Here is a 22,475-nt window from a genome sequence, read left to right on the forward strand (position 1 = left end):
GGACTCTAGTCTTGTGATGATAACTGTGTAGACGTGAGTACTCTAGTCTTGTGATGATAACTGCGCAGACGGGAGTACTCTAGTCTTGTGATGATAACTGAGCATACGGGAGGACTCTAGTCTTGTGATGATAACTGCGCAGACGGGAGGACTCTAGTCTTGTGATGATAACTGTGTAGACGGGAGGACTCTAGTCTTGTGCTGATAACTGTGCATACGGGAGGACTCTAGTCCTGTGATGATAACTGCGCAGACGGGAGGACTCTAGTCTTGTGATGATAACTGCGCAGACGGGAGGACTCTAGTCTTGTGATGATAACTGCGCAGACAGGAGGACTCTTGTCTTGTGATGATAACTGCGCAGACACAGAGGACTAGTCATGTGCTGATAACTATGAAAACATGGGAGGAAATCTAAGGAAGAACGGTCTTGTTTATTGCATCAATACATTTTAGATATGAAGGCTAATCACGTCTTTGAGTTAAAGCAGCAAAACGCTCAATTGTATACAAAACAATGCTGCCGTTCCAGTTTGTGCACACTTAACTTAAGTTGCCGATGTAACAAAAAAAAATGTTAACACAGTCCTTGAAACAAAACAGGTAAAACAGGTGCTTTTCAATGTCATCTGCAAAATCTGTTGACAAGTTTTATTGTGAAGAAAAAAAACTATTTTTTCCACTTGCTGTTTGTTTTATATATAGCCTTGTAAAAAAATAATTTTTACAAGCCATGAATATTCAATTAAGAGCTAACGAGTCTGCTTTCTCTAGTTAAATGAATCAGTAACTATTCACAAGCTTAAATCTGTTTCACATATCCCACTGCATCATGATTTATCCTACAGCTCAGCCTTTAATGAATGTATCAAAGATAGGACCACAACAAAGTGGCTTTCTAATGAAATGTAATCACATATCTCTAAACAAAATTGTGTAACACAAACAAGTTTAAGAGGTATAGAAAAACGCTACCCCTTGAAATGGGTCAGTTTTCATAGGACCCCTGCTTACAGGAAACAGGTTGAAGTTGGGTTCTAGTCGTGATCACACCACTCCAGGAATACAATAATGTTATTGTATGAACCACATAAAATGCTAACAATTAGCACTGGGTACAATCATGTTAAGAAATACCACAAATAAAGATGCTTAGTGAGTTTTGTAGAGCAAATAATACGACTTTGCTTGTGATTGCAGCAACTTCAAACATCCCAGATAAACACCGGGAAGCATTCTTCTTTTTCTGATAAGGAAATACAGTATTGGAACTGTTTGAAATATTACAGTTAAAGAGCAAGTTGCTTCCAATGGCATTCACACAGTTCTATTACTTCCCCTTACCTTTTTATGATATTTGCAACCGTTCTGAGTTCCGAGTGTTGTTGCTCAGAAGTTTTCTTTCTTTTTTTTTGTATAACCTGGGACAGTGCTTTGAAAAGCCCAGCCCGGGTAGTGGGTTTCCATGACTACCCCTCAGTGAGTGTCAGACTGGGCAGTAAACGAGTCTCACTGGGATAAACCCAGAGGCTCCACTCAGCGAGTGTCAGACTGGGAGCTGTGGAAATTCACCAGCTGGAATGAGGAAATGCAAGAGGAATTCAAAGTCCTGGCAGCTTCAATAAGTAGCTTTTCAAAACACTTCAAAATACCGTCCTGGATACAAAAACAAAACAGAAATACTTGAGCAATGGCAATCATAAAAAGGTAAGGGAATGTACTTGCTTGTAAGTCTGTTGTGTTTAATTTCCTAGATTTTAGTGCACAAAATAAGATGAAAGGAGTAGAAAATACATTTGCAAATGTTAAGATAATTCTGAGTTGCAGTTTACAGCTCCAATTGATTTGCGGTTGCAGATGAATGACTGACTGTGTTCTATTTCTCCTCTCTGTCTCTCTGTGTTCTATTCCCCCTCTCTGTCTCTCTGTGTTCCATTCCCCCTCTCTGTCTCTCATTCCCCCTCTCTGTCTCTCATTCCCCCTCTCTGTCTCTCTGTGTTCTATTCCCTCTCTCTGTCTCTCTATGTTACATTCCCCCTCTCTGTCTCTCTGTGTTCCATTCCCCCTCTCTGTCTCTCTGTGTTCCATTCCCCCTCTCTGTCTCTCTGTCTGTCATTCCCCCTTTCTGTCTCTCTGTGTTCCATTCCCCCTCTCTCTCTTTTTCCTCTGCTGCTGTCTTGCCAAGTCTCTGTTACAGGAGGGGGAGTTGCTAATAAAGCTGTTTCCCAGGACTGTCACAGGCCCCAGCGGTGTCCCAAACTCCCGCTGCCCAGACAGCCTGACACAGCCGTCCTGCCAGCTGGGGCAGACTGCTACATGCCAGAGCCTTTCAGTCCCAAATCACTGAGCCCACGGGGAGCTGGCTTCGCTCTGCATGTGGTGGCTCACTGCAATGCCCCAGAGCAGAGGCATGAAATCAGCATTCACTCTCCCACAAAAGGAGGCTGACTCGGTCACTGCGGAGGCGTGGGGCTCTGTTTAGTCAGCTTAACCTAGACAGGCATTGCTGGAAACAGCCCAGGCTGGAGCTGAGGGACTGGGAAAGTGTTGAACTAAGGAACTGAGAGGCACTGTGGCCTAGTAGTTAGTGCTGCAAGACTGTAAACAAAGCAGTGTGGCCTAAATATTAGAGATGAAGGAGGGAAGCAGTGTGGCTTGGTTGCTAGAGGTGAAACCCTTTAACGGAAGCAATGTGGCCTAGAGGTTAGAGCTGAATTACTGCGAAGGCAGCATTGCGGTTTAGCGGGTCGAACTAAGAGAGTAAGGCAGCACTTCCTAACACAGAGAGTTTACTTACATGTACATTGACTCTAACACTAAACGCATGGGGCCCCACCCTGGCTGTAAAACTAGTGACTACCTTCAAAAACAAACAGTGGGCATCTCACCAGGAATGGACTACATCATAACGTCAATTACACTCCAGGAATGACAAGGCCAGGTCTGTGCAGGGATCCTCATCATAGCAGACAGCTGCCTCTTCCCACTGCACCCCCAGCAGAGCACCCAGCTCAACATTATTGGGGCCTGGTGATGGACTACACAGCTGGCCCTCTCTCTGATTGCGTCTCTGGTCAGTAATCCCCCCCCCCACACACACACACAGAGATACCCAAATGCAGGCGCCAAGTCCTTAAACAATCCACAGACACACAGGGGCAGTTCTGTTTGAATTCCAGCACTGCCACAGTTTAAACCATTTGGCTGTGGCTGTAAATTAACATGGCAGGCTCCCTGATGGGCCACAGTAAAAATAGCAACTTGACATCATTCTGTTAAAATATCTTGGTTTTAAACCACAACATTGAGAGGGGATCCAGGTTTTTTTTGTACCTTTTCTCTGTGTTGCCTCTATGGTTTAAGAAACAGCCCTGTTCAAATCCAGACTGCGTGTCCAATCATGGTGAAACTTGCTAAGGGCATTCTTTAGAACAAGTTATTGAGTGTTTCAGACACTGGGGTGTGTGGTGGCTGTCTGGCTTTCTGGGGCTACAGGGACTGCCCCATAAGAAACAAGAATTTAACAGGGAGTATTTTTATCCTAGATGGTTTTGATATCTTTTAATATAAAATCCCTGGCAATATAGTGGTGGCAGACACACACACACATTAGAGTTTTGCAGACATCTAGAGAAGCACTTATCCAGCTGTTATGAAACTTGCTAAGGACCTTATTTAGCACAAGTGATTGAGTCTGGTGCTCTGTCTGTGTGTCACTGTTAGATTGTTACATATATCTAGAGTATCGCTTATGCTACTATGATCACTTTTGAAAAGGACATTCTTCAGCACAGGTGAGAATCTTGTGGATGAACAAGCTTTAGTTCGTCACTTGTTTGTATACTTTGAGATTCAAATACAAAGTAACATATTAAAAGTTTCTGCGTTCTGCTACTTAATCCCTTCCTTTCTTTAAACTCAGTTAAATCAAACAGTGGTTACAATCAACATGTTGCTCCTTCTTGTATTTAGAATTACACCTACCCAGGGTTAGATCAACTGAGTTCTGGTCCAGATTAATATTTCTCATCTATTTGTGTCTCTTTCTAAACATTGGTCTTGTATTGCCTTAGACCACGCTATATTAAAACTGTTTAAAGTTGTTGTTTTTTTTTTTTTAAGTTTCATTAGAATATGAATATTATAATGGTTCTTATAACTTCAAACTTCAGTAAACTACTGTAGGTTTGATATTTTATGTGACTCACAATCTTGTTTAAATACAATCAAAATCTGAACTGCTTTCCTGGGCACATACAGTGTTTGCATCACTGGCAGAAGAAGGCTTGACTCTACTTGCCTTTATGCTTTTACAAACAGTGTAGAAAATGGTTCTTATTCACTGTGTTTATAGTGGCAACAGGATTCCTGGATGGGTATTCAGTGAGACAAGCACTCCCTCCTGGTGTTTACAGACTTACAGGGAGGTCTTTTAGGGTCTGGCTATGACTGGAAGTCAAACAGCTTCCCACATACACACACACACACACACACAAGTTTGCATTCCTATATTTTCTGCAGACTTCTCATTGACTCTCACTATATTTTTATTTACTATTTCTAACTCCAGTCAGACAAAACTCCACACAGGATGAAAGTCGACAACAAACTAAACATTTTGGCACTTTCTTTTTTTTTTTTTTGGAGGCATATTTATAAAAAGGTGTTTTACAAAGTGGGGACGTCATTTTTTCAGGAGTTGCTATCTTTGTGAGGACATTTTCTCAAATTTTGGCCAGACATTGATAGTAATACCTGCCCAGTCAGCCAAACACACACACACACACAGACAGAAACACACACACAGACAGAAACACACACACACACACACTCAGCCACACACACACACACACACACAGACACACATACACACACAGACAGACACACACACACACACACACTCAGACACACAGAGCGCCACGTGTCCACTACCACAGAGCTGAAGCCCGTCTTGCTGAACTGTTTCCTGTAGGGTCTGCTGTCCTAACAGCAAGTATTCTGCATTCACAACCTGCCTGTGCAGTGTGTCTAGGAGGAGATGCAGCCCCAGTAACAGTGACACAATCCAAAATGCTACAATTCAGTGCACCCTTAAAACGCGTCCCATAGTAAAAGCACAGCAAAACTTAATAAAGCATCGTGAAAGCATGGTAAAGAACAGCACGGTATGGTAAAGCATATTAATAAAAATGGCAAACCAGGGTAAACTATGGTAAATGCAAAGTATAACCATGGGAAAAGCAGGGTAATACTGCAAAATTACCATGCAAAAATGACTAAATACACTTACCTCAGACACAAAAAAGGTAAATTTCACGGGAAAAAATGCAATGACATTTTATTAAGATTGTGAAAATGAAGATGTTTTAGGATTGCATCTTTAAGCAATGTGACCCTAGGTGAAAATATAGAGTAGCAGCTAGCCTAGAATAGCCTACTGTACCCATCCTCTTGTGTTCATATTGTATGTTTAGGGTCCTCATTCAAGTAATGTACTGATAGTGTCCATCCGTCCGTCTGTCTGTCAGTGTGGCAAAGTGCCTCCCTGTGTATGTTATATGTTACGTGTTGTGTGTAAATGTTGGTGTATAGGCATTGGTACACGGGATATAAGCGGGTCTGTGTTTCACGTGTGTGTAAATTGTATATTTGTATTTAGGCACGGGGATGGCACATCACATCACGTGCAAGTAAAAAGTAATAATATGTGAGTACGGGGAATTGCACTTTAATTAATTCACATGCAGTTGTACCGAGATTCCAATTGAATGATTGACTAGCAATCGAGTCTCGGTACAACTGCATAAAAGCTGCATGTTTTCACTCACTGGGGGTGGGTGTTCAGTGAGTGGAGAACGGGATTGGAGACGGAGGTATAATAGTGATAATAATAATAATAGTAATAGTAATAATAATAATAATAGTTAAACGTATCTGCTCACCGTGTTTGTCTGTGTAGTCCGTTTTGTTTGTCTATTTGTTTTGGCTCGAGTGCCGTGTCCTGTGTTTTTGTTTCAAACCTTTTATTTTCTGTTCTGTTTGTTTATTAAATGCTGAGCGAAAGCATTCGCTCAGCTCCACCAAACCACACCTCTCTTGTTTTATTTCCTGGCTCTGGTCTGACACCACCCACTCACCCAGTGACACGCAGCCACGTCGCACTCCGTGGCCGCCGGGCAGTATCTGGCAATGTGTCCCGGCTGCTGGCACCTAAAACAGACGGGTGGGGCAGAGGGTAAAGGTGGTACATATTTGTCCCTCTGCTGGTATGACAGCGGGGCAGGGGGAACCATTCTACCCCAGCTGGGGGCCAACCTCTGCCTCCATTGTAAGGGGGCCGGATGGCCCGACGGCCCTGGGTCCGGGAAAAGGGTTCGACAGCGGTCCTTTGGCAGCGGAGGGAGGGGGGCAGTCCAGCAGGGTGGTTCGGGCGGACACCAAGGAGTCCTCGTAGTTTTCGGCTAACGCCACGGCCTGCTCCAGCGTCGTGGGGTTATGCCGGCGTACCCATGCCTGCGTCTCAGCCCCGACCACATGGCAGAATTGTTCCATCACAATGGCCTCCCCCATCTGAATCCCGGTTTTCTGACTGGGGTTCAGCCATTGCGCCATGTGGTCGCATAATTGCTGGGCTACCACCCTGGGCCGGGTGTCGGGGGGTTGCCGGAACTCCCGGAATCTGACCCGATGAGTCTCCCCCGTGATATTGAGACGGCGGAGGATAGCCTGCTTAACCAGGTCATACTGGGCGGCATCGTCGTCAGTCATGGCCCGGTACGCTGCTTGTGCTTCCCCGATCAAGCAGGGACCAAGTTGGCTCGCCCAGTACTCCCGGGGCCATGCTGCAGTGGTAGCCAACCATTCAAAGGCTACAAGGTAGGCCTCCGGGTCATCCTCCACCGTCATTTTCTGGGCCTGAGCCTTCGGGGCAACCAGCACGGGGCCCGTCGCCGCTGACGTCATCCCCATCCCGACCCTCTCGATAAGAGCCGTGTATCTCTCCTCCCTCCTCCGTTCCTCAGCCTCCCTCCGGCTGTCCAACGCCTCTAGGATCGCCGACAAAGTGGTTGGGTCCATCCCATGATGACACCACGTGTCACAAAGACGGCTGGAGTGGGTGGTGTCAGACCAGAGCCAGGAAATAAAACAACAGAGAGGTGTGGTTTGGTGGAGCTGAACGAATGCTTTCGCTCAGCATTTAATAAACAAACAGAACAGAAAATAAAAGGTTTGAAACAAAAACACAGGACACGGCACTCGAGCCAAAACAAATAGACAAACAAAACGGACTACACAGACAAACACGGTGAGCAGATACGTTTAACTATTATTATTATTATTACTATTACTATTATTATTTTTATCACTATTATACCTCCGTCTCCAATCCCGTTCTCCACTCACTGAACACCCACCCCCAGTGAGTGAAAACATGCAGCTTTTATGCAGTTGTACCGAGACTCGATTGCTAGTCAATCATTCAATTGGAATCTCGGTACAACTGCATGTGAATTAATTAAAGTGCAATTCCCCGTACTCACATATTATTACTTTTTACTTGCACGTGATGTGATGTGCCATCCCCGTGCCTAAATACAAATATACAATTTACACACACGTGAAACACAGACCCGCTTATATCCCGTGTACCAATGCCTATACACCAACATTTACACACAACACGTAACATATAACATACACAGGGGGGCACTTTGCCACAGTCAGTCAGTCACACTCTCCATGGTGAGCACAATATCAACCAGACTTGTATCATACACGCCTAACCTCTTATACATGTGTTTTGATTTATGGATGACTACTATAGTTGAAACTCAGCCCAGTACAAAGCAGAAGTCATAATTATGCCATGCTTTCAGATAGACTCCAGTGAAAGTGTAATAAACTGGTACAAGAGACAGTGGAATGTGGCTGGGCTGCAGTTTAAGTGCAGTGTAACAGTAGGGTGTAGCACAGCAATGCTGTTGTACTGCTTTAACTCTACCTTTGCAGTGTCATTAGAGTGATATTGAATTTCTGTAACAATGCGGATTCTACGAGTCAAACTGCACGCCCTTAATAATAACAGCAAACCTAATGCTTACAGAGCTTCAATCCTATTTTACTGTTTTTGTTAATGCTGTTTTTTTTTATGATCGCTGGATTTCTAAAGGGAGTTGGGTGCATAACTATGATTCCTTTTCCCTCTGAAACAGTGTTTTATAGAATGTTCCATTAACCAACTCACAGTTGCAGAGGGGTGATAAATAACAGTTGTTTATTTTCTAAAATGCACCTCACTTCGAAAGTTTTGGGACTTTTCAGAAGCAGCCACCCTGGACGAAAAGGGACATGAGTTGGAAGTCCTGTTAAATAACGATGAGAAACAGCAATAAAAACAAAACACACATCATAGGATATAAGATATTCAGGAAATGTAGAAAGATATCGTTTTCATATTGGAACAAAAGATAGCTGAACCCCCTGTGCATCCTTAGGAACGGAGCCTCATTCCTGTGTGCTAGCTGAGGGGGTCCTGAGGTCTCAAGACACTACATTGCAATTCAAAAATGAAAGAAGAAAAGAACAAGGGGAAATAGTTTTTTGTATCACTGGCAAATATCAGAGAAAAACATCCTTTCATTACTGTGAGTCAAAGGAGTCTTACAGGAGTATCGAATTCCTAACCAGGCTCTCCCCCTCCCTCCACACACACATGCACACACACACACACACACACACACACACACACACACACACACACACTCACAGAGACACACACTGACACACACAGACTCATACTCACACACACACTAACTGAGACACACACACACACACTGAAACACACACAAACACACACACACTCACTGAAACACACACACACACTCACAGAGACACACACTCACACCTCACACACACACACGCACACACACACACACACACAGACACACACACAGCCTCACACACTAACTGAGAGACACACACACACATACACTCACACACTCACTCCCACACACACCCTCTTCCAGACAAGAAAGGCTCAATGGTTTCAATTACCTTGCCGAGTGGAAGAGTGGGGCCCCTTTGACTCGGGCAGCCAGACTGCTTTCCAAAAGCCTAAGGAGGGGCACCCAACCTGGGAGAGAGGAGAGGGGCAGAGGGGGAGGCATGCTGATTGAAGACAGACTTGGGCTCCAGTTTCTCCTGCAGCATTTTGAAACTGTGGACCCATAATGAACCCCCTGGATCTCTGCACACAAAGGGCTAGATTTACTCGGATTTCGCTCCACTACATTTTTTCCTTTCCTAAAAGTTTTCCATCAGAATGGAAAAGTAACCACACTCCCAATCACCTTCCAACATGAACAGACAGATAAATGCATGCGGGGGGGGGGGGGGGTTGTTTCCCGTTTTACCCCACTCGGACCCCTAGCTTGTCAGCATTACTCTTTATACACAGCTATGGCCAACAGTTCTGCATCACCCTCTAGAATTAACTAATTGTGCTTCATAAAGTCGAATGACACCTGCTGAATAATGTGACGTTAACATATTGTATTACATACTGCTTTTGTATTTTTCCATATACTGACAAAAATGGAATGTGACATTTCAGAATCTAACATGAAATACTGTACTACTATTATGGCTTCCGGTAGACTTTGGCCATATCACTTTGGAGTGTCTTTTGATTACATGATGTTAAATAAAAGATCTAAATTATGTTCATATAGTTGTTTTTTTAATTGTGACTCAATCCTAAAATTCTAGGTGATGCTAAACTTTTGGCCACAGCTTTACATGTATTGACAGATGAACAGGATAAAGTGTGTAAGTACCACTGCAGTCACTCATGTAACCTTCCTCAGTCCTACTTCAACAGAGAACAGCTTCACTAACATATCACACAATTATCACACACACTGTCAGCAAAACCGTCATTGAAGATGATTATTGAACAAGCCAATAATTGCTCACATTAAAAAAAAAAACACACACACTCATGAATAAGATTTCATTGGACTCATCATAATTAATGAATGGCACATAATATCAAAATGTGTAGTAATACAGTAAACAGAGGATAAAAGGCAGATATTTCTATGTATATTCACTTGTTTATGACATTATTAGAGAATACCTTTAAAAACACACGTAAAATGAAGTCTGTCAGTTTTCCCTCGTTACACTGATGAAGGCATTATGAGAAACCATTGTCTTCTTGACTAGCTCGGCTCCCATTGCATGAGCAAGCTGAAATGTGAAAATCAAGTCAATCGAAACAAAAGGGTCAAGACTTGCCCCAGGCTGTGAACACAAGCACAGTACTGTCCTCCCCTTTAAGGTGTAATTGGGGGCTTTGATTCTAATGAGGTATAGCTAGAAGTGTGAGTGAGTATTTAATGACATGATAATGAGTATCCAGCAAAGAATCAAGCATGCAGGAAATGTGTAATTAACATCTGACAAACAATTTGAAACGGAATTCACAACCCCAAAACATTTTGTGTGTGTGTGTGTGTGTGTGTGTGTGTGTGTGTGTGTTTTGTTTTTGAAAATGTATTCAGGCTTAGAACGTGAATTAACATTATCAGAGAGGCTTTTGAAACTACAATAATAATATCAATACTAAGCTATAATGTTTTTCTGCGTCTTCCTGGTTTCCAATCACTTCCTGTGCTGTAGGTCAATTTCACTTTAAGGGTCTATATCCATCAGACTAGAAGCAAACTTACTTTTATCAATGTCTTCATGTGATATGATAAAACTTTTAATCAAAACTATATCAGGTAAAGTTAGATAGTCGAAGGTTATTGGGGCTCTGAAAACAGACATATCTATAAAAATACTAGTTTTCTCAATGCATCGATTATTGTTCATTATTACCAGTCCGATATTCAAATAGGAATTGGTTGCAGTTAGCACCTGTAATAGTTAACCATTCTGTGCAATCTTTATTTGACAAGTGGGCTGTCCAGTTTGTTCTGATTCCTAAATGTAGTTTCAGCTCATCCACTCACCAACTGCATGCTTCAATAAGTAAATAATAAATAAAACAATAGAAGGTTTATATATATATATATATATATATATATATATATATATATATATATATATATATATATATATATTTTTTAATTGAATGATTATGAGGTTCAGTAGTTCATGTTTCATGTACCGGCACGCAATTCAATTGTTACTGATTGTAATGTATAATATATTAACTAAACCTGGTAACAGCTCAAATGTTACCAGCATTCCAACATTCTCACAACCACCATTTACTGTCATTGAACACCTTTATAACGTTGAACTGAATCGTATCATATTGCAACACATTGTGAAGCTTATTTACATGCACGCAAGAATAGCTTGAACAACATCATCATCAGTCAAGCAGACTGTATATTTTTCAATACGTATGTAGATATGTTAAATATAGAATGAAAACTTTCTGCTACTCTCTGGTATCACTTCCCTTCAATGGTCAAGCTTCAATCAGATCACACAGAAGTATTAAAAAGCTGAGCGTTATTTTAATTAATATTTTCAATGCGATGCTTTTGTTAGGTTGTCCACGATTAGCGCTAATCGGAGTCTGTGAAACCAGCTAATTGTGACCTACAGCACAAGAAGGGATTATGTTACAGGAACAAGCAGTTGCATTTTTAAACACATCTAAAATAAAATAAACCCCAAATCAATAAAAATGGGGGCAGTGATAAGGGTGCTTGTGTGGAAAAGCAATGGCAAAACTGATTTCAAGCCTTGTGTGCCACTTGTTTAAAACTTTGTCTCTCAATAATGTTACATTTTTGTACACTAAAAAGAATGGTGTTGTTTACCAATCTTAGAAACTGAGAGTTGGACGACTTCTCACACTTTCATTACATTCCCATTGTAACCCGCTACAAAGCTGCATATCTCATTTCCCCTTTGAAACCTGATTATGCCGACAGGAGCCAAACGGCCTAATAAATGATATTTTCAAACTCGGTTATAGCACAGAAAAAAAAGACAATTAAAAGGAGATCGCTTTATTTTTCAATCAGCGACGAGTTTGAAAGGGGTAAAAAAAATGGCAATAAATGTAACTCCCCCTGACATTTTGTATTTGGAAAACATGCTGGGGTACTGCACTCTGCTTTCTCAATTAAATATTGTGCATGTATCTTTGAGGGGGACGGGGTCATTATCTATGAAGGGGGACCCAGATATTAGGTGAGTAGGAGGTTTGAGAGTTTTTAAAATAGCAACAAATGCAGTTTTACTTTGGTGCCCTAAGGAGAAAAAAAAAATGTTAAAATTTAGCAGAAGCGTGGCTCAAAGTGAGAGTGCGGGTTTGTTAGAACTACCAGTGGATGGCGCGATCACTATCTGGATAAATCAGTGTATAGAAGCTGGGTATTTGAAGACAGCGAGCAGGGGTTGTTTTTAAATGGACCTGAACGCTGTAGCTCTACCAGTGAGTGCGTTTACCAGTGTGAAGGCGCGTCTGTGATTGCTGCGCGGAAGAGTGAGCGCTGCGCTTTCTCTTTAAAAGTAAGAAAAGTTTCCGCATCTGGTAACTGATCTCATTACGTTGTGGTTGACCGATCCTGCCCCAGGGCTGGTCCTGCTGCCTCATATTGGATTGGCTGAGAAGAAATTTTGGGAAGGGGTTTGGGGAGGGAAGTCTGTTTTAAGGCACCCAATTCCCTCAGCGCGGCTGGACCGCAACGGCGCCGGGGAGCTTGAAACGGTCTAATTTGGATGGTGTGAGTTGCACAAAGGAAAAAGTCATGCAATCTCTTGAAGGAAAGCAAGCGGAGTATAAGGAGTGCATTTACAGCTGCCATCGATCTGACTTTTTTTCATTGTAAGAAAATACTTTTATACAACTGTTGCCACATGTGCTTGGATTAAAACGGTGCGTTTTATCTTATTATTTTTTTTATCGATTCTGTATAACATATATATTAAAATAAAACAAATCTTTAAAAGTTTAGGAGAAATGACTTTGCAAAGAAGTCTGTTGGGACTTGCTTGTGTGACGCTGCTCCAGCACTTGATTCCTGTCTCCGCGCAGTTCGGGGACAGAGGGATGTCGGTCCCGGATCACGGATTTTGCCAGCCAATTTCCATACCGTTATGCACGGATATCGCTTATAATCAGACCATCATGCCGAACCTGGTCGGACACACCAACCAGGAGGACGCTGGCTTGGAAGTGCACCAGTTTTACCCGCTCGTCAAAGTGCAGTGCTCGCCTGAGCTCAAGTTTTTTCTTTGCTCCATGTACGCCCCGGTTTGCACGGTACTGGAGCAGGCAATCCCCCCGTGCAGAGCGATCTGCGAGCGGGCCAAGCAAGGATGCGAGGCCCTGATGAACAAATTCGGCTTCCAGTGGCCCGAAAGACTGCGGTGCGAGAATTTCCCCGTTCACGGAGCGGAGCAGATCTGCGTGGGGCAGAATCAATCTGAGGGCAGTGGACCCAGTACCCCCCCGGCCCCGCCCAATCGCAACCCAGCAGTGATCACCGCTGGGTCACCGGTACACAAATTCGCCACTCCGGATCGCCCTTTCCACTGCCCCACGGTGTTACAGGTACCCCCCTACTTAAACTACAGGTTTATGGGGGAGAAGGACTGCGCGGCGCCCTGTGAGCCATCCAAAAGTAACGGCTACATGTTTTTCAGCCAGGAAGAAATCAAGTTCGCCCGTATTTGGATTCTCATCTGGTCCTCCCTGTGTTGCGCGTCCACTTTATTCACCGTGACCACCTACCTGGTCGACATGCAAAGGTTCCGATACCCAGAGAGGCCAATTATCTTCCTGTCGGGCTGCTACACCATGGTTTCTATCGCATACATCGCCGGGTTCATCCTGGATGACAAGGTTGTGTGCAATGAGCGCTTTTCAGCGAGCAGCTTTAAAACAGTGGTTCAGGGCACGAAAAAGGAGGGCTGCACCATCCTCTTCATGATGCTGTACTTTTTCAGCATGGCCAGCTCCATTTGGTGGGTCATTCTTTCGCTTACCTGGTTCCTGGCAGCAGGGATGAAATGGGGACACGAAGCGATTGAATCCAACTCTCAGTACTTCCATCTAGCGGCCTGGGCTGTACCAGCTGTCAAGACTATCACCATCCTCGCCCTGGGCCAGATAGACGGAGACATGCTGAGCGGCGTGTGCTTTGTGGGGCTCAACACCCTCGACCCGCTGCGGGGTTTCGTCCTAGCGCCGCTTTTCGTCTACTTGTTCATCGGGACCTCGTTCCTGCTGGCTGGGTTTGTCTCCCTGTTCCGAATCCGGACGATCATGAAGCACGACGGTACCAAGACCGAGAAGCTGGAAAGGCTAATGGTGCGAATCGGGGTGTTCAGCGTCCTGTACACAGTGCCAGCCACCATCGTCATCGCCTGTTACTTCTACGAGCAGGCTTTTCGGGACCACTGGGAGAAAAGCTGGATCAACCAGAACTGCAAGAGCCTGGCCATCCCGTGCCCGAGTCAGTACACCCCACGGATGAGCCCTGATTTCACCGTGTATATGATCAAATACCTGATGACTCTCATTGTGGGCATCACCTCTGGGTTTTGGATCTGGTCCGGCAAGACCTTGCAGTCGTGGCGCAAGTTTTACACCAGACTAACCAACAGCAAACAAGGCGAGACAATGGTTTAATGTACACAGTTACACAGCCCTTAGCTCCCCCGGTTGAATCCCCCGCTGCAGTGGCTACTTGGACTGGCGATTTACCGGAGCGCTCTGTAGTGGTGCTGTATGCTACAAAGCAGAGACTGTAGGGTGGAAACGGAGGTACCTGGTAAAGAAATATTACAGCAATGCTCCACATATTACCAGAGCTCTTTTTAATACACTGTTTAAAAAATAAAATAAAAAGTAGAGGTTGTTTAATATCCGATTTGAAATAGCCTAGAACCACTGCGCTAACCAATGTTAAGAGGCTATCTGTGAGGGGGAAAAAGGGGGTGGGGGTGGGGACGTGTTTTTTTTTTATTTTTCCAGGCTTAATTTGGAGGGTTATAAAGGTTTTAAGGTGTATTTAAGAAAATTAACTGTAAATACCATTTCTAAAAAAAAAAAAAAAAATCATTATATATTTGTATTTAAAGAGAGGAGGTTTTTATTCTTCTTGGCAAAAACCATAAATGGAGCCTTTAGACTATTTGAAAACTGTTTTTGTTGGCTACGTTGACACAACAGCCAGTCGAACTTGCCCAGAAAGGCAGATCTTTACTCATTTCCTCTGATTTATGAGATTAAGGAACTGTTTTATATTAAAGACAGTCCTGGATAGATAGTTTTCTTGGCCGTTTTCCCATACAGTGTATGATCCAACTAAAAAAAACGCATACTTTATAAGCCGATATAACAAGGGCCTTATCTGGAGACTCCAAAAAAAAAAAAAAACTCCAGGATCTTTTATTATATCTCAGCTAAATAAAGGAGAGTAACCGCGCGCGCGAGAGAGATAGAGAGAGCACACAACAGGACTGGAGGCATAGGAAGATACAATTTGAATGTTTTTTGTTTGTTTGTTTTTTTATAACATATGTGAAAGACGAATCAAGGAACTAAATACACAAAGACTGTTCAAATCTGCAGCGCTGCATTGATGTGTTTGTAACTGTATGCAAGAATATATAATTATTTTTTGTAAAGATACAGGCTATCCTCGTTTTCATGCTTTTGTTCTTGTTTTATTACAATTCTATTTTAGAAAACGGTCTTTCATTTCTAAACGTGAGTACGTGGAATGTACAGTTTAGGGTTACTACACACAGAAAAATGGTTTTGGATTCCGTTTATAGCGTGGGGATTCTGAATTGCACCTTGTCACCAGAAGTAAGGGATTATGTTGTACATCATCTGAAGGGTCTTGAAAAACAGGGTCTACAACTCATTTCAGTGCATTATTAGCAGCTATTCCTGTGGTGTTTGTCTAGAATTCATTAGGAATTGGAAGCCATTTTTTAAATGATTTTCAGCAACAGAAAAATCATTACATTATTATTATTTATTTCTTAGCTGACGCCCTTATCCAGGGCGACTTACAATTGTTACAAGATATCACATTATTTTTACATACAATTACCCATTTATACAGTTGGGTTTTTATTGGAGCAATCTAGGTAAAGTACCTTGCTCAAGGGTACAACAGCAGTGTCCCCACTGGGGATTGAACCCACAACCCTCCGGTCAAGAGTCCAGAGCCCTAACCACTACTCCACAACATAACATAACAACAAAACATTTGTTATCCAGATGCTACTTCTGTGCCACGTAACGAATTCTATTCTTAAACAGTTAACCTACACACACAGATTTGTTTGAAATCTAATTGATTCATTCTTCCACATTTGGTGTTACAGTATATAACCATTCTAAAGATGATGTGTGTCTGTTTAATAAAATGCATCTGAGATGTAAAATGCATTTCTCCTTGCTATTCATTTCCAAATATATTTTAATACCAAGCTATTGGCCATCAAGAAGCCAAAAGATTAAATTTATTTGTTAATAATAATAATAATAATAATAATAATAATAATAATAATAATAATAATAATAATAATAATTATAAAATACAATCATAATTATAACTTGATGAAAGCATTGGTGGTCCATTTGATCAACATGTACCATGTCAGGAAAAGCAACAGCTGTTTTTTTTTTTGTTTTTTTTTTTTTTCAGTTAGCTCCCAAAGAGACAACCATTTTATTTCATGTAAAAGCAAACTATTAACCAACGAGTTGGAAACATCATTACAGAACTGAAAAGTGTTACATTGTTTGTTACTAGTTACTAGTTATAGTTTTCTAACATTTGTAACACTTTATCCTTTCACAAAGAAGAATTGAAATGGCATTTTGGTTTAATTAATGTGACCCAGTCTGTCTAAAACACCAGGGGTCATATTTTCAAAGTGTTGACTCCTGTCTTTAATTAACGCCTATTTTTTGAGGTAAATATATCTCTTCATTTTACAAAACTGAATCCAAACAACTAAGTTATATATTCGAAGTTCTCTTAAGCGCTCTCAATGTATTTAGTTTTTCATTTTGTAACATTAATGTGACTTTTTCTTTCGAAGAACATGAGTTAATTAGAGAGCGAATTGAAGAATGTGGTCCAGGAGTGCTGAAGCACCCGTGTTTATACTTGTAGCAACCACAGGTACTCCCCCTGATCGTGTGTGTGTGTGTGTGTGTGTGTGTGTGTGTGTGTGTGTGTGTGTGTGTGTGTGTGTGTGTGTGTGTGTGTGTGTGTGTGTGTGTGTGTGTGTGTGCGCGCGCACGCTGTAATTATAAGACCTACAACAATCTCCAGATCAGTAGAAGGGGTCTATATTGAAATAAAATCACTTGGTTGTATAAAGATGGCAATGCACAGGGACAGGTTTGCACCAGTACTAACGTTGCACCTTTTTGTTATCTGAAGGTTTTCATACAGAACAAGACGTTTCTTGATCCCTCTGAAACCAAGTGTCTCCTTAGGGCTTTTCTGAAAATCTGTGTGTTTGTTTAGGTTTTCCAAATAAAGTCTTCTATTGAACTATTAGGGAATCATCAGGCTGCTCTTTATATTTGGTGCTTAAAACTAATTAAACTAAATGGACTGCCAGCAAGGCCTTCTGATTCAGTAGAATACACAGACACTTTTCAGGAGCACTACATTCACAAAAATATTAATACACAACTATAAGAGATGGCATCTTCTTTTTTTGGTACCTTTAGAAAGTAAGTGGCATCACATTTCTGTTTTTTTTTTAATGTATTTATTTTTAACTGTCCCCATTTAACTGCAACCATTCAGAGTGGTTGTTATTGGTTAGTTTAGTTTATTCACTTTGTGCCCACAGGGCCAGCACAGGTACATCTCAACAGTGCAGCACTAATACAAAGAGAGAATGAAGTAAACTATTATTTCTTATTACTGTTATAAGTGCTGTTATCTGAGCAGCTCTTCAGTTTTCCTTGCCTGCCACAGATACACTGTATGTAACCCGGGGTATTTATTTAAGGAGCTAACGCCATCTAGTGATCTGCCACTATAAATCTTTTCTTCTGTTTCCTGGCAATACACTCAGCCTTGCCTAAATTACAAATGTCTGTTTGTACTTTACAGGAAGCCTTGCTGACAGTCCACTTAGTTTACATTCTGCATACCCCTTAAAAACCTTCTCCCCACAATATTACTTTGAAAGTTAAATATGCATATATACCTTGTATACACTAAGAGGTTAAACTTTTTTTTTGTTTGTTAACTTTCCTTTTTTTATGATGCTGGCAGTCATTCTGAGGGGATGCATGTAACAGGCTGGATGGGCCATAGTGTCATTCTAGAAGTAAAAAGAATCCTATTCTAGTGATCTGCCACTTTCGGTGAAGATTCCTTTCATTTTGCTGGACAGTCCTGGCAATACACTGCTGCGCACTAGATGGGGTTTACCTTTTATAAACCCCAATTTCACCTTTAACGTTTAATGTGTATCATTCAGTGTTCATTTACATGTATATGCCTTCTAATTGGTTTCTCAATTCATACCTGTCTTGCACATGTATTCACTGTGTCGGGTTCAATGTGCAGTATTGAAAGAAACACATAGTTAAGCCACCATGCATTTGATTTTCAAACATGACGTCTGGTACTACACCAGGTTAAATAAATGTCAGTCATAAGGGAAGTAGATGATTGGTTACTGACAGGATAGAAGCCAGTGAAGGGGTGGGGACAATTTTACTTTCCAGGTGAAATGATCCAGGAACTACCAGATCATCTGAAAGCTTGTCTTGCAAACAGAGATTTCTTTAACTTCTATCTATCAGACATCGTGTTTTAAAATGAAAATACACGCGTTTTCTACAACACTTTCTTCTTACAACGCTGCACATTTAATACCTATTTAATAAGTGAACTGGGGTGCTTGGTGTGAATATATATGGGGGAAAACATTTTTAAAAAATAGATAACGTTTCAAACGAGTGCTGGGTTTTTTCTCAGTTTTTTTTTTTTTTTTTTTTTTTACCAGTAGACTAAAACATCAAAAATACTTACTTATTACACAACAGGCTCCTGTATTTACCTAACCTAAATACAGATCGTTATTAACGTTTCAAAGCACAGTGGTTTAAACACAAATAGCTTGAGTATATTATCTTGACATAAAGTAATTTGTTGTAGTTTAATTATATTTATTATTATTATTATTATTATTATTATTATTATTATTATTATTATTATTATTATTATGTTATACAGCTATAGCATTTAATTGCACGTTATAAAAGCCAAATAACTCGTACATCTTTGGAACACATACACACACGTATTTAGTTGATTTAATGTTAACCCTATAATATCTGGCATCCCCCCTAGAAAAAAAGAATGGGGGAGCCAAAGAAAGGGCAAAAACACAACCAAATACAAAATAAGTTGAATTAGTGTCTCATTTAATGTTAACCGTGGAAAGACAGGGGATGCCAGATATGATAGCCAGCTATCATACCTGCCATCCCCTCAGAAAAAATAATGAGGGAACCTAAGAAAGGATAAAACAACACAGCAGACACCCTGAAGAATGTATTGCCCCAAGGGATTTTCACTTTTCATATAGTGTGCGCACATATATCTTACAAAAACTAAAGAACGTTTTGAGGCAATGCATTTATCTAATAATAAAAACATGCCAGCCACAGCCCTACATAGTAGTAGGGGAGACCGGGGGCAGTAACACGGGACGGTTGTAACACCTTGAATTTCTCCAATCAGAAGCAAGCTAGAGTTCTATCAATTTTATTTTTGTGATATGTACTCGTGTTATCCAGTTTATGGATCCAGGCTTTTAGCATTCTCATCCCTAATCTCTGTACTTAATATAATTGACACAATTGTTTGCTGTTAGTTTAGTTGTTTCTTTCTGGAACAAGAAAGCCCAGTTTGTTAAGATTGAGGGTGGAACGAGTGTCAGATTTCAATTCGTTTTGAATTATTGTGCGCACTGAATATTTTACTTTTCACTGTTATTATTATGAATGTGTTTTAGATTTTTAATATGATTGTGTGCGTCACTAAGTTGTTTTCTTATTTTTATTATCACATCGTGTTTTGCTTTTGTTTTAATCACTAATTGTTGGTTTATGATGCTTGAGCACCAACACCTGATACACATTGAGATTTCACAGACAATAAAAAAGAGGGCTTTGACTCACAGGAAGACAGAGAAGCACACTTGGATCTGTGTGCTTCATGTAGCTGCTCTTTTATGCCATGTTACTGAAAAAACGTCACCAACTCGGGCAACTTTCATTCAAATTAGGTTGCTTTTGAAAGGTGGTCCACATGTAAAGCACCCTTAATTTATGTATCAAACAGATGGACAATCCGACAGAAAAGGCTATCCAAACGCAGTTTTTCAAAATAAAGCTGAATAATCACTCATTTTAGAAACAATGAAGCATGAAGTTTAGGAAAACATTCCTGAACAAACTCTGAACACAACATTGTCATGAGTAGGGATTAAATTAAGCGACATGTTTCGTAATAGACTCGAATCTCTTTGGGGAAATAGAGCGATTTACATACTTGTTGTATTAACTATTGAAATTACGTCACCCACATATATGTAATGGATCATTACAGCTGGCAAGGAAAACGAGCCTCTTTAGAGATGACTGGACTGCCTACCTTCCCTAAACTTTTTGAACAAGGAATGATGTCTTTACAGTATGTATAAATGTACAGAAATTAACTTTTTTTTGCCCCAAGATCATTTCATATATTCCAAGGCGTTATTTACATAGAAGGCCAGCCATGATTAACTAATATACAGGTGAGGGCAGGTGTGTAAAATAGATGGGCGTCCACACAATTAATTTGGGGGAGGGGGCAAGGTGTTTAAAAGTAGTCGGGTAACGTGGTTTTGTATTGCATAATAATTCTTCTAAGCCTCATTTTCATTAACAACTTAAGCTAAAATCCGATGAAAACCAATACTGTTCCTAATTTTATTTAAATATAGATGCTGAGAAATCATATCCTGCGAAGGACTAAATTTAAAAAAAAAAGAAAAAGAAAACTTTGAACAGTGGAGCTTTGAGAGAGAATCGCATACCCAAACGGCAATTAACAGTGGTAGCCTAGCCTCTATTGACTCAGATTATCAAATTCAGACTAACAAACATCAAGAAATACAGAACATTATTTAATCTAATTAGTAATCAGGCGTCTTACTGGTCCGAGTTTCTTTGCGCTTCTGTTTGAATGTCAGAACTGCCGTAAATACAAAACACGACGGAAAGCGTTTGCAAATTAGCAAATGGTAATGACTTATCACGCACATGTGACCTTTCCTGAGCCCTGCTTTAAATTAACACAATATTCATCTCAGGAGTCATTTACTCGCCAGCATCAGTGTTTTCATCATGTTTAACTGTAACTCCCCTTTTAAAATGACCCTGAGCTCTGTTTAATGTGTGTTGGTTACTGAATTAATACAGAGAAACTGTTAATTGTGAAATTAATTCGTAAAGGAGATGCGAAAAGTGGGAACGAAACACCGAAATCCAGAAGCCCTAGTGTGTGTGTGTGTGTGTATACCTCGTCTCGACACGTAAGAGAGGGCAGATGTCTTGGAGAAAATTAGAGATAGTCTGTTTTTATTTGTTTATTTTAAAAAAAATAACACTATACATTTAAAAATATGCAATACAGATCTAAAGACCAGTCTATTAATTTTCCTAAAAAAACACTGACAACTACTGTTTTTTTTTTTTTTTTTGTAAATTCAAATTCCAGTGGGGGGCAAGTCCCCCCCCCCCCCCCCCCTTTGCACCTATCTGCGACACCCATGCACATATAGAAAAACAGAAATTACCTTGGGGCAATACTTCTTTATTTCTTAGCAGACACCCTTATCCAGGGCGATTTACAAGATATCATATTGTTTTTACATACAATTACCCATTTATACAGTTAGGTTTTTACTGGAGCAATCTAGATAAAGTACCTTGCTCAAGGGTACAGCAGCAGTGTCCCCCACCTGAGATTGAACCCACGACCCTCTGGTCAATTCAGAGCCCTAACCACTACTCCACGCTGCTGCTGTTCTTCGTACAGGAATGACACCTTTGGTGACATCATTATAATACTTGATAGATGTAAATCATTTGCATTGCTCTAAACTTGTATGTATTTTTTTGAAGACATCTGTCTATGCTGTATACAAGTGATCAATTATGGTGGGTCAAGACACTTTTTATTGCCTTAATTAAAAACTGTATATTGCCCAAAGGAAAAAGTAGATTCGTTATTGATCATGTAAAGCATGCTTACTCCAAACTTTACTGTTTTTTTCCCCAAACAGATACACTGTATATTATATGTGGAAAAAGCAATGTATACTAGGAAATCCTGTTTTTTAGACGTTATTAAAGCCTGATGGTAGTGAATTTGGGGCTCAGACAGCAG

The 22,475-nt window shown here is 40.9% G+C and overlaps 1 protein-coding gene across 1 annotated transcript; it reads left to right on the top strand.

The window, feature by feature from the left end:
* Positions 1-12,710: 12,710 nt before the first annotated feature.
* Positions 12,711-16,437, top strand: LOC117434598 (frizzled-2). The gene has a single exon (XM_034057183.3). The coding sequence runs from the start codon at positions 12,992-12,994 to the stop codon at positions 14,663-14,665; it is 1,674 nt and encodes a 557-aa protein (XP_033913074.1). The 5' UTR covers positions 12,711-12,991; the 3' UTR covers positions 14,666-16,437.
* Positions 16,438-22,475: the final 6,038 nt, after the last annotated feature.

The sequence above is a fragment of the Acipenser ruthenus genome, chromosome 28 (genome assembly GCF_902713425.1).
Source record: "Acipenser ruthenus chromosome 28, fAciRut3.2 maternal haplotype, whole genome shotgun sequence".
NCBI classification, from domain to species: domain Eukaryota; kingdom Metazoa; phylum Chordata; class Actinopteri; order Acipenseriformes; family Acipenseridae; genus Acipenser; species Acipenser ruthenus.